The sequence below is a fragment of the Schistocerca gregaria genome, chromosome 6 (genome assembly GCF_023897955.1).
Source record: "Schistocerca gregaria isolate iqSchGreg1 chromosome 6, iqSchGreg1.2, whole genome shotgun sequence".
Taxonomy (NCBI): Eukaryota; Metazoa; Arthropoda; class Insecta; order Orthoptera; family Acrididae; genus Schistocerca; species Schistocerca gregaria.
The window spans coordinates 229,604,652-229,618,775 of NC_064925.1; the positions used below are offsets into that span (position 1 = coordinate 229,604,652).

General features: G+C 44.9%; 1 protein-coding gene across 1 annotated transcript in view; it reads left to right on the top strand.

Moving 5' to 3' along the window:
* The window catches only part of LOC126278972 (inactive pancreatic lipase-related protein 1), a 216,666-nt gene that overhangs the window by 189,389 nt on the left and 13,153 nt on the right, over window positions 1–14,124 (top strand). The window contains exon 6 of the mRNA XM_049979267.1: window positions 8,615–8,806. Within this exon, the coding sequence (XP_049835224.1) occupies window positions 8,615–8,806 (192 nt within the window). The remainder of the gene's footprint in view (window positions 1–8,614; window positions 8,807–14,124) is intronic.

A 14,124-nucleotide genomic window follows, 5' to 3' on the forward strand; every position in this document is an offset into this window, starting at 1 on the left:
CCTATCGTTGATTACAAAGACTTAGTGTTTATACCGAAAAATAGCTTCGCGTATCTGTGTAACTTCAAGTGCAGTGAAGTTTTTAATAAAAGTTGCTGGGCACACCGTAATGTATAACTTACGTTTTGAAATCCACTCACATGTACTTCCGAGGTGATGTTGAGAGAGAGAGAGAGAGAGAGAGAGAGAGAGAGAGAGAGAGAGAGGGAGAGAGAGGGCAATTTAAGCAGCTGCAGGTTTTCATCAGATGCTCATGGCGATGGGCTCATTTGCTAGCCACGAAGAGCCGCTGTAGTTGCGTAACACACTCCGTGACTGTGCTTTCTCTGTCACTAGCTGTCCAAGAAGGCGGCTCTAATTAACATACTTTCAGCCATGTACCTGTCGAAACAACACGGTGCTCTAAAACCTCTGAGGTAGCACAGAGATACATTTAACAAATCGTCTGTTTCACAAGGGATTACAGATGCTCTGCTTTATTATCTTTTCTTTGGCCGTCAAAAAGTTATCTTTTGGTAATTGTGCGTGAAAGTTGTGCAAGCACTCAGTCTCCGCAATAACACAGCTGTCAGTCGTCTCTAACACCGTACACGAAACAAGTGATGCAGGTTCATCATTTGTTCCATCTCATGTAATGTGCAATTCCCTGGTTGAAAGTGATGATTACAGCCATTCTGAATTCTGTTACCTAATAGCCACACTTGGTGCTTAGTCACGCCAGTGCATCTCCATACATCATTTGTGCGCTTCCACGTTGAGTTCTTATACGCCAAATATTTATAACCTGCCTCGATTATAGACGACACACATAGCTATCGTTCCCACCGTAACTCACCCTGATACCCTTTGTTTTGCTAAATTTTCTTGCTCTTAAGATGTCACACCGCAGCTTCAATGTAGAACTGATCACCAAGAGCAAATGACGGGATCGCGGTGACAGTTCCATCACCACCTTAAAAATAAGGATGTAGTCTGCTTTTTATCATCCAGTAATTACATCACATCATCTGAAAACAAACTCTACAGTATACTGGACTCGCCTTCGGAAAGTACGAGGATGAAATCTCCATCTGCTCTCCCTTAACTATATCGACATCTAAATCTACACGACTACTCTATAATTCACACTTAAGTGTCTGGCAGAGGATTCATCGAACCACTTTCACTATTTCTCTACCGTTCCATTTTCTAACAGCACGCTGTAAAAAGGAACACGTTAATCATTTCATGCGAGTTCTAATTTCTCTTCCTTTTTAATAGTGATCATTCTTCCCTATGTAGGTGGGTGTTAACAAAATATTTTCGTAATCGGAGGAGAACTCTGGAGATTTAAATTACGCGAAAAGATCCGCAACGAAAAACTACTTTATTTAACCTCAACTTGCATATAATATCCGTAACCCTCAGATCCCAATTTCGCAGTAATACAAAACGAGCTATCCTTCTTTGAACTTTATCGATGTTCACCGTCAACCGTGCCTAGCAAGGTTCCCATACCGCATAGCAGTACTTCAAAAGTACGGACAAGCGTAGTGTAGGCACTCCAATTAGTAGATCTGTTGCACATTATATGCATTCTAGCAATAAAATGCACTCTTTGGTTTGCCTATCCCACAACATTATCCATGTTATCGTTACAGTTTAAGTTGCTCGTAGTATTAATCAAAAGTACAGACTACGTCCGAATTTTCTTCATATTCGTGTTCACTTGAGCTCATGTTCACTGTCGGAATCGACTGTACAGCAAACGCCAGCAACATTGTCTTTCTTCCAAACATCGTCAGATTTATATTCCATAATCCGACATGTGAAAATATTTCATGAAAATTATTTTAGTTTTGCCTACTTTATCATTTTTGCAATTCCGTGGAATTTATACATATACCATTTCTCGCTGTTAAATGAAGCGTTTCATTAATCACAAAAGCTGTTAATAAGCATTATTGCATTATACACACATCAAAAAAGTTTTGCATCCAGAACCTGTATAGAAAATTGGAATAGAGATCAACATAAACATCATTTCCGCCCTTTTTATTACTCAGGAACACCATACATGCATGTTGTACCACCATTCAGCGAGACCTTCAGAGGTGGTGGTCCAGATTTCTGCACACATCGGTACCTCTAATACCCAGAAGCACGTCATTTTGCATTGATGCATGCCTGTATTCGCCATGGCATACTACCCAAAAGTTCAGCAAGGCATTGTTGGTCCAGATTGTCCCACTCCTCTAGGGAAATTCGGCGTAGATCCCTCAGAGTAGTTGGTGAGTCACGTCGTCCATAAACAGCCCAGGCATGTTCGATAGGGTTCATGTCTGGAGAACATACTGGTCACTCTAGTCGAGCAATGTCGTTATCCTGAAGGAGGTCATTCACAAGATGTGCACCATAGGGGCGAGAATTGTCGTCCGTCAAGATGATGCCTCACCAATATGCTGCTGATATGATTGCACTATCGGTCGGAGGATGGCATTCACGTATCATATAGCCTTTACGACGCCTTCCATGACCACTAGAAGCGTACGTCGGCCCTACAAATGCCACCCCAAAACAGTAGGGAACATCCACCTTGCTGCACTCGCTGGACAGTGTGACTAAGGCGTTCACCCTGATCGGGTTGCCTCCAAACACGTCTCCCATGACTGTCTGATTGAAGACATATGCGACACTCATTGGTGAAGAGATCGTGATGCCAATCATGAGCGGGCTATTCAGCATGTTGTTGGGCCCATCTGTACAACGCTGCGTGGTGTCGTGGTTGTAAAGGACCTCACTATGGACGCCGGGACTGAAATTTCGCATCATGCAGCCTACTGCGCACAGTTTAAGTCGTAAAGCGACGTTCTGTGGCTGCACGAAAAGCACCTTTCTTCCTACTGTAATTATATTGACACTGTTAGCTTTTCCTTTGTATAGAGTCCAATGAATTTCTAACCACTTGCAGAAATTAATTCATTGCTTTTGCTGGACTCTTGCAAGGACTTAACTGTACCTATGTGTCTCAGGAGGACAACGAAAAGACTTTATATGATTCAGGTTCCACCCGGAACTACCAATGTGACTCACTATAAAGAATTTTTTTAACTGTGGAAAAATAATTTTTAGTAAATTGTTGGATATTATGAATTTTGATAGCTGCACGTCATTTTAGGGTAATAAGGAGAGCAGTACTCTTAAATTTCAACCGAGCGAGGTGGCGCAGTAGTTAGCACACTGGACTCTCTTTCGGGAGGACGACGGTTCAATCCCGTCTCCGGCCATCCTGATTTAGGTTTTCCGTGATTTCCCTACATCGTTTCAGGCAAATGCCGGGATGGTTCCTTTGAAAGGGCACGGCCGATTTCCTTCCCAATTCTTCCCTAACCCGATCTTGCGCTCCGTCTCTAATGACCTCGTTGTCGACGGGACGTTAAACACTAATCCCCACCACCATCTTAAATTTCAGACATTTGTGCGTCATCAGTTTGCATCGGCAAGCTTTACGAATTGTTTTAAGTATGCTCGGTATGCAGCCCAATAAGCAGAGCAATGGCCAGGACCATTTTTACTCCATCGAAACTGTGTCCAAGTAAAATTAATAATTACTGTGAAGTACCTCAAACTATCGATTTGTCTTTAGTCAGGTGTGCCTGGTGTAAGGAAAACATTTGTGTTCGTCATTCAGATGACACTATGTAGAGTAAACAAGGAGCTCACTGTTACGAAAATATACATTATTCAGAAATTGTCATAAAAACTGTGCTACAGTGATTGTTATAAAATGATAAACGTGTAAGAAATATTTCATTTCGATAAATTAACGCCACGGTTATTGGAAGTCTGTTATAATATCAAACACTGCTTTTACTTCCCTCTGTTAATCACCTTCGTAAGAATATATGCAACAGTTTAGCTGTTGGTATGAACTGCCTCTTACTCAGAACAATAATGATACGTGATATTTTTTGTATGATTTAGGTGCGTCAGATATTGCACTCTGCGGCGCTATGTCTTCTTGTCACGGCCGATCGTGCGCTAGGCAGGAAGGGATGTAGAAACTGCTGCCATAAGCGGTTCTTCGTGCGAAAAGAAACGATTACCTTCAACAACTTTTGAAAAATACTTGCTGTGTGTCTCAGCCGCTAAAATTTTGACAGTAGATTTCTTTCATTGTATTCCTCCGGCATAAAATACACTCCTGGAAATTGAAATAAGAACACCGTGAATTCATTGTCCCAGGAAGGGGAAACTTTATTGACACATTCCTGGGGTCAGATAAATCACATGATCACACTGACAGAACCACAGGCACATAGACACAGGCAACAGAGCATGCACAACGTCGGCACTAGTACAGTTTGTATCTACCTTTCCCAGCAATGCAGGCTGCTATTCTCCCATGGAAACGATCGTAGAGATGCTGGATGTAGTCCTGTGGAACGGCTTGCCATGCCATTTCCACCTGGCGCCTCAGTTGGACCAGCGTTCGTGCTTGACGTGCAGACCGCGTGAGACGACGCTTCATCCAGTCCCAAACATGCTCAATGGGGGACAGATCCGGAGATCTTGCTGGCCAGGGTAGTTGACTTACACCTTCTAGAGCACGTTGGGTGGCACGGGATACATGCGGACGTGCATTGTCCTATTGGAACAGCAAGTTCCCTTGCCGGTCTAGGAATGGTAGAACGATGGGTTCGATGACGGTTTGGATGTACCGTGCACTATTCAGTGTCCCCTCGACGATCACCAGAGGTGTACGGCCAGTGTAGGAGATCGCTCCCCACACCATGATGCCGGGTGTTGGCCCTGTGTGCCTCGGTCGTATGCAGCCCTGATTGCGGCACTCACCTGCACGGCGCCAAACACGCATACGACCATCATTGGCACCAAGGCAGAAGCGACTCTCATCGCTGAAGACGACACGTCTCCATTCGTCCCTCCATTCACGCCTGTCGCGACACCACTGGAGGCGGGCTGCACGATGTTGGGGCGTGAGCGGAAGACGGCCTAACGGTGTGCGGGACCGTAGCCCAGCTTCATGGAGAATGGTCCTCGCCGATACCCCAGGAGCAACAGTGTCCCTAATTTGATGGGAAGTGGCGGTGCGGTCCCCTACGGCACTGCGTAGGATCCTACGGTCTTGGCGTGGATCCGTGCGTCGCTGCGGTCCGGTCCCAGGTCGACGGGCACGTGCACCTTCCGCCGACCACTGGCGACAACATCGATGTACTGTGGAGACCTCACGCCCCACGTGTTGAGCAATTCGGCGCTACGTCCACCCGGCCTCCCGCATGCCCACTATACGCCCTCGCTCAAAGTCCGTCAACTGCACATACGGTTCACGTCCACGCTGTCGCGGCATGCTGCCTGTGTTAAAGACTGCGATGGAGCTCCGTATGCCACGGCAGACTGGCTGACACTGACGGCGGCGGTGCACAAATGCTGCGCAGCTAGCGCCATTCGACGGCCAACACCGCGGTTCCTGGTGTGTCCGCTGTGCCGTGCGTGTGATCATTGCTTGTACAGCCCTCTCGCAGTGTCCGGAGCAAGTATGGTGGGTCTGACACACCGGTGTCAATGTGTTCTTTTTTCCATTTCCAGGAGTGAATTTCAGGTCGGTTCGACATGTTGGACGGGGCCATTCCGTTGCCAGAGCAATCGTGTGACGAAAAGGACAGGAACAGGTCCTTCCAGATAAGCTGCATCCCGAGAAGATCGTATGATTGTTCGGTTTGCTCTGACGAATAGACGGATGACGACTTCTGTAACCTGTATATATTTTGCAAGTAGTGAACATGAACCTTGGGCAGTAGATTAATGGAAGCTGGATTGATGTCTCAAATTCCCATGCGTCGTTTACCACTGACAGCGTACCACAGACTTGTATGGTGTAGAGTGAGAGTCAAGTGGGATATTGACAGGTGACATTCTGTGATGCTCAGCGATGAGTTTCGCTTCTTTTCTTGGCGGTCAGGTCAACATCAATGCTGTCGACTCTCGTCTAAGGCAAAATGAAGCAGCGGTTCTGTAGAGCAGTACCTCTCAAACTCCTTGAATAATAGTATGGGGAGCAATTGGATATCAGGGCTGGACTGACCTGGATTTTGTTGAAGGGAGGCTCAATGTCTGCCAGTGTACGACAAGAACTGTAAACACTGTTATCGTACTCTTCGTAGCCAGAGTACCAAATGGCGTATTCAAGCAGGATAATGATGCTGAGGGAATTAGATTAGGAAATGAGACACTTAAAGTAGAAAAGGAGTTTTGCTATTTAGGAAGTAAAATAACTGATGATGGTCGAAGTAGAGAGGATATAAAATGTTGACTGGCAATGGCAAAGAAAGCGTTTCTCAAGAAGAGAAATTTGTTAACATCGAATATAGATTTATGTATCAGGAAGTCGTTTATGAAAGTATTTGTTTGGAGTGTAGCCATGTATGGAAATGAAACATGAACGATAACTAGTTTGGACAAGAAGAGAATAGAAGCTTTCGAAATGTGATGCTACAGAAGAATGCTGAAGATTAGATGGGTAGATCACGTAACTGAATAGTATTGGGGAGAAGAGAAGTTTGTGGCACAACTTGACTAGAAGAAGGGATCGGTTGGTAGGACATGTTTTGAGCCATCAAGGGATCACAAATTTAGCATTGGAGGGCAGCGTGGAGGGTAAAAATCGTAGAGGGAGACCAAGAGATGAATACACTAAGCAGATTCAGAAGGATGTAGGTTGCAGCAGGTACTGGGAGATGAAGCAGCTTGCACAGGATAGAGTAGCATGGAGAGCTGCATCAGACCAGTCTCAGGAATGAAGACAACAACAACAACAACAATGCTAGAACCCACATTACGAGTTGCATTCAAGTTCTAAGGCCTCCAATTTTTTTTCGAATTAACTACTCACCCGAAATCGATGAAACTGGCGTTACTTCTCGACGTATTCGCTCTGCAGACGTACACATTTTTCACAACGCTGACGCCATGATTCCATGGCAGCGGCGAAGGCTTCTTTAGGAGTCTGTTTTGACCACTGGAAAATCGCTGAGGCAATAGCAACACGGCTGGTGAATGTGCGGCCGCGGAGAGTGTCTTTCATTGTTGGAAAAAGCCAAAAGTCACTAGGAGCCAGGTCAGGTGAGTAGGGAGCATCAGAAATCACTTCAAAGTTGTTATCACGAAGAAACTGTTGCGTAACGTTAGCTCTATGTGCGGGTGCGTTGTCTTGGTGAAACAGCACACGCGCAGCCTTTCCCGGACGTTTTTGTTGCAGTGCAGGAAGGAATTAGTACTTCAAAACATTTTCGTAGGATGCACCTGTTACCGTAGTGCCCTTTGGAACGCAATGGGTAAGGATTACGCCCTCGCTGTCCCAGAACATGGACACCATCATTTTTTCAGTACTGACGGTTACCCGAAATTTTTTTGGTGGCGGTGAATCTGTGTGCTTCCATTGAGATGACTGGCGCTTTGTTTCTGGATTGAAAAATGGCATCCACGTCTCATCCATTGTCACAACCGACGGAAGGAAAGTCCCATTCATGCTGTCGTTGCGCGTCATCATTGCTTGGCAACATGCCACACAGGCAGCCATATGGTCATCCGTCAGCATTCGTGGCACCCACCTGGATGACACTTTTCGCATTTTCAGGTCGTCATGCAGGATTGTGTGCACAGAACCCACAGAAATGCCAACTCTTGAGGCGATCTGTTCAACAGTTATTCGGCGATCCCCCAAAACAATTTTCTCCACCTTCTCGATGTCGTCAGATGGGCTTGTGCGAGCCCGAGGTTGTTTCGGTTTATTATCACACGATGTTCTGCCTTCATTAAACTGTCGCACCCACGAACGCACTTTCGACACATCCATAACTCCGTCACCACATGTCTCCTTCAACTGTCGGTGAATTTCAATTGGTTTCACAGCACGCAAATTCAGAAAACGAAGGATTGCACGCTGTTCAAGTAAGGAAAACGTCACCATTTTAAGTATTTAAAACAGTTCTCATTCTCGCCGCTGGCGGTAAAATTCTATCTGCCGTACGCTGCTGCCATCTCTGGGACGTATTGACAATGAACGCGGCCTCATTTTAAAACAATGCGCATGTTTCTATCTCTTTCCAGTCCGGAGAAAAAAAAATCGGAGGCCTTAGAACTTGAATGCACCTCGTACAGTACCCAGCACAAACAACTTAAGGAACACACCAATGCTTGACTAGCCTCCCTAATCCCCTGTTTTTTCATCCATATGACATGTCCATGGAGATGTACACTTTCATACGAACATTCAGCAAGCAGGCTCCATTGTCTGATACAGTGTGTCTTTCAGGTGACAAGAACTTCAAGATGACAGTCTTTTTTTGCTTCCATCTCACAACGAATACGTCATTGTATTCGGGCGTTTTGGGGTCAAACCTCATTAGTTGGTGGATGTTAGTTCTCACCAGTATGAGGCTCATTATGATTTAGTACTCATATGATGAATGTCTCCACAAATTTTATAAAATTTGGTCTTGGGTTTCATGGTATGGCACTTTCCGTCACCACATAATAAATTATTAATCGGTCTCCAGACTTCATACGCATTCTGTGTGCTACAGGTCGTACAGTAAATGTGATGATGTTTGCGCAGGTCTGGATCCGACCATCATCTTCTACATGGGCAGCAACAGCTCGCGTGACCTCGACTCGAGCGACGCGCACTTCGTCGACGTGATCCACACGGGTGCCGGCATCCTGGGTCAGTGGGGGCCCAACGGACACGCCGACTTCTACGTCAACGGCGGAACCACGCAGCCGGGCTGCGCCCACGCATCGCTGCTAAGTAAGTAAAGGCCCGCGCTACGGTTTGCTGAGAAATTCCCATCTCTCTGGAGTAGGTATCATGGACTCGAAAGACATAACAGATCTTTTGTGACACTAGTATAGTTATGTTAGTATTAGGCATAATAATATAAACACCATCCAAATAGAGTTTAAGTGCAGATTCGGCATCAAAAAATTAATTCCTTGTGTAAACTGATGCATGAGAAAGGAACGGGGTGACGGAAATCCATGTTTCGAGTAAACATTTCTCGTCAGCACAATGAACAAACCAATTAAATTGTCAGTGTCTGTGAATATTTTTCGTATCAACGTTTCATTATTAGTCGACACTGTAGTAGACTGTGGAATGACATTTCGAAATTAAGGACTACATAATTACCTTTTTTCTGTAGTGTCCTTGAGGCAAACCAGCCTTTTATCTAGAGTGTCCACGTTTCTTCTGTTCCCTTCCGTCTCCCTCCAGCACCGTAAATTGAACTCGAATCGAGGTTAGGTCTGTAGATCTTTCACCCAGAAAATACGAGGGCCTACGAAAATATTAATGGTTAGTTCGCGCCATCCGTTCATGAACAACAGAACCGATTTGAATTTTCGTCTCGCCTTCTGCGGCTTAATTAATTTAAAACAGACTAAACCATAAACACTACATTAACAATTTAAAAACGAGTCCACAGAACCCTTAAATAGAACTTGAATAAGAAATAACAGAACTGTCTAATTCTGAATTATACACATTTCAGCACCAACATGGGACGTGATCATTCTGATAAAGCCCAACAGATGGCATTCTAGAATCTTTTACCAAAATTCAAATCTAAAAACGGGATCCTGACGAATATATAGAAACTTGGCCAGTGACAGATAAAGCTTGAAGGCAAAAATTAATAAATTAAGAAACGCCAATCGCTGCTCTTCAAAACTAAGCCTGTTCAGCGCCAGATGTATAAATTGAAGAAAAGTCGCCTATCGCGATTGCGGTTTATCGTATCGAGACATTGCTCCTCGCGTTAGTCGAGATCCAATGACTGGTAGCAGAATATGGAATCGGTGGGTTCAGGAGGGTAATACGGAACGTATCACTAGCAGTCGAGATGACAAGCATCTTACCCGCATGGCTAAAACGGATCGTGCAGCCACGTCTCGATCCCTGAGTCACCAGATGGGGACGTTTGCAAGACAACAACCATCTGCATGAACAGTTCGACGACGTTTGCAGCAGCGTGGACTATCAACTCGAAGACCATGGCTGCGGTTACCCTTGACGCTGCATCACAGACATGAGCGTCTGCGATGGTGTACTCAACGACGAACCTGGGTGCACGAATAGAAAAACTTAATTTGCTAGGACGAATCCAGGCTCAGTTTACAGCATCATGATGGATGCACCCATGTTTGGCGACATCGCGGTGAACGCAAGTTGGAAGCGTGTATTCGTCAACGCCATACTGGCGTATCACCCGGCGTGATGGTACGGGGTGCCATTGGTTACACGTCTCGGTCACCTCTTGTTCGTATTGACGGCACTTTGAACAGTGAACGTTACATTTCAGATGTGTTACGACCCGTGGCTCTACCCTTCGTTCGATCCCTGTGAAACCTTACATTTCAGCAGGATAATGCACGACCGCATATTGCGGGTCCTGCACGGGCCATTCTGGATACAGAAAATGTTCGACTGCTGCCCTGGCCAGCACATTCTCCAGATCTCTCACCAATTGAAGACGTCTGGTAAATGGTGGCCGAGCAACTGGCTCGTCACAATACGCCAGTCGCTACTCTTGATGAACTGTGGTATCGTGTTGAAGCTGCATGTGCAGCTGTACCTGTACACGCCATCCAAGCTCTGTTTGACTCAATGCCCAGGCGTGTCAAGGCCGTTATTACAGCCAGAGGTGGTTGTTCTGGGTACTGATTTCTCAGGATCTATTCACCCAAATTGCGTGAAAATCTAATCACATGTGAGTTCTTGTGTAATATATTTGTCCAATGAATACTCGCTTATCATCTGCATTTCTTCTTGGTGTAGCAGTTTTAATGGCCAGTAGTGTACATTTTTAAAAACTTTTTTCCCGTCGGATTTACTGCTTAGCATACACTTACTAGAGCTTTATTTCTGATACTGTAAACCCTTGATTCTGCTCAGCACCAGGACTCAAGTTTTCTCCTGTCTTACCTCGTCTAACCGGTTTAACCAGCTCCAAGCTCACTGGGCCGACGGAAAGATCCATACTCCCAAGGCCAAACAACCATTGAATCAGACTCTCCAAAACACCAGAGCCTCCGTACATTATTTCAAACAAACTGAATCCCTTAAAGAGAAAAAGAGAACTAAACATACGATTGAAATAATTTTTGGCGCTCAAGGAACACAAGAGGCCAAGAACGCTACAATAACGCATACTCGGGAATCATGTCGGATATCCGCCGTGTAACAGGTCTCTTACCAAACCCTAACGGCCAACGTGAGCAAAGTCGGGGCCCGCACTGCGCATCACTCACGAGCGCAACCGAGTCCGACATCACGTCACAAACCACAATTCGCTGACAACAACCAGCGGCAGCATAGTCGCGCCCCATAGTTGGAATGTGCTCTCTATGGCGCGGAACCGCTGGTACGCGCGGCGGGTGATTAGAAATCAGAAAGCTCATCCTCTATAAACATCAGCAGGTATTCTGGAAAAAGTCTCTTGGCTTTGCTCGGCTATGAGTACCAGACTTCCAGAGCGCCGTAAATTATGGCACTAAGAGTAATCTCTTGTTGCTTTACCTTACCGAGTATTGGACCACCTTTGTGACTACATTCAGAATTCCGTAACCCTCGAAAGGTCTGGCACTGCACTTTCCTTAGGTCAGTGTTCACAGACATTTCGGCTGTTTCGTATGCAACACGCTGACTTTGGAATTTGGTTTGCAACCCCTGTGTTTCACCGCCAACAGAAATTTGTCGTAAATGTAGCGGTTGACATTGTTCACAACCATCTGATTCGGCAGCAGCTTCTGAGTAACATGTTTGGTGCAGAAAACTACAATAATTTTCTCCGTGAAATTCTGCCAGCAATGTTGGAGAATATTTGCTGGCAATCAGCAGTGATTATGCGTCTAACATGACGGGGCACCACCACACTTTGCCGCTAATCTCAGAGGACATTTAGACAATCCTTTATCCTTTTCCCATTTCAATTTGTGGAAAGAATTACATTTATGTGTGTGTGTGTGGGGGGGGGCGGGGGGGGCGGGGGGGGGGGGGGGGAGCCGGCCGCGCCGGAGCCGCGCGACTGCTACAGTCACAGGTTCGAATCCTGCCTCGGGCATGGATGTGTGTGATGTCCTTAGGTTAGTTAGGTTTAAGTAGTTTTAAGTTCTAGGGGACTAATGACCACAGATGTTAAGTCCCATTGTACTCAGAGCCATTTGAACCATTTTGTGAGTGTGTGGGGGGGGGGGGGGGGGCGGAGATGAAATTTTATACTTACACTTTTCATTACATCTTGTATGCAGGATTATTAAAAACAGTGTGTAAAGCTTGTAAGGAGTTTGCAGGGTAGGTTGTTCTACGAAATAATTATTAAGATAACAATTCGTTACGTTTCGTGGTTTCCAAGCATTGACGCTACGCAGTCAGGTCGTTGCATGAGCAGATTTAAACACTTGTACGCGTTAAAATGAGGTAATGCACAGACATCTGTGGATCCGTGAGCTACCGTTCGTTCAAATGCTCATTGCTAGTTACAATGTACCTTCGTCGTATTTGATAAATTTTAGCTATGTGAGCAAAAGCTACGTTTGTTCTGTTCGAGGAAAGCAAACGAAGAACACGTTTGGATTCAAAGTCTCTGGCCTTCTGCTTGAATTGGTACAAGTAACGAGCTGATAGGCTAACATCGATGCAATTTAAATATGTGACGGCGCCACGTACCGATTTTTTTTCTTAATAGTTATTTCTCAGCGCAGCCTACCAAATTCCATGAAGCTGTTCGCGGGTAATGTTTTTGAATATACGATAGTTGTGACTCCAGGAACTACTGCAAAATGAGGATCAACGATTAGTGCAGTGAGTGGTTTACTTCAATGTAAAAAAGAAGCTGTTTCCCATAATTTACTGTAAGCAATAACAACGGTAAAATAACTAGGGGTATTCGTCTGGAGCGACCTAAAGTGGACTGACGATACAAAACAAACTGCAGGAAAATTCGTTCATCAAAGAAGTTCTTGACTAGTTCGACCAGTTCTTGACTATCGCCCGTCTTCTTGCGACCCATGCCATGTTGGATTTGTAAAAGACATGCAGGATCTCCCAAGACAAGTGAGCTGTTTTGTAAGCGTCTAATCATTCATGGTGGTGTCTGTTTGTTCTTATATCATGTCTCCCTACCACTTTCGCGCAACGACGCTCTGAGCGTGTTTTTTAGGGAATTGACTAGTTTGAACCTGGGACCTGTTGCTGGTAAGGAGACGCCAGACCACACATGACATGTAGAATTCAGAAGAGTTCAGTCAGACTAGCGATGATATAACCAGATACTAAATGATCTCAGCGTCAGCTCCACAGCACTCCCTGTAAAAGAATCTTAATACTAACTAAATTTGGTGGAAAGGGTTCAGGGCTTTCCTATTTTTAGTTAGCTGGTAAAATAACGTCGAAAATGTAGTTAAGTTTACCATTGGAAATTTTATTCTACTCACAAAACATCGTTTATAAATTGCACTATTGATAAAAGGAAATGTTTTAATACAGGATGGTAAAAGCCAACTGCGTTCAACAAAAATGTGAACGAATATTCCCTGAGTGGGTTTCAAAGTTCTACAATGGATCTAAGGATGACCTATGCCATATCACATCTATAATCTAGGTTTTAATTAAGTTTCACAAAAGAGAAAACTATAAAAATGGTCTACAGTGACCCTCAATTATCTTTAATTATTTATCTAACTTGTCGTAAATTACAGTGGCTGATGGGGCTTCTCAATAGTTATAACAGAGAAATTATAGCGTTTCAAATTTTTACTTCAAGTGGCAAATGTGAACACCATGAGTTTTAATTAACGATCGACACTAGTATTACGCAAAAAGGGGGTGTAACAGATGAGACTTCTGCAGTTCTGAGTGAAGGCTTATGCGCTCAAAACTGCGTCATTGCGTGCGTTCATTACCTTGTCGGTGTTTAGGCAGCGTCAGGTTGGCAGCGGCCGGCGCAGCAGCCATCCAGCTCGCCGTCTCGGAACCAACTCTCCTCTAACTTCTCCTTACTACAATTTACCGAAGTTGGTTTTAAAAAACTATCTGGCTGTGTTTTCATCTGACCAATCAGGGTCTCA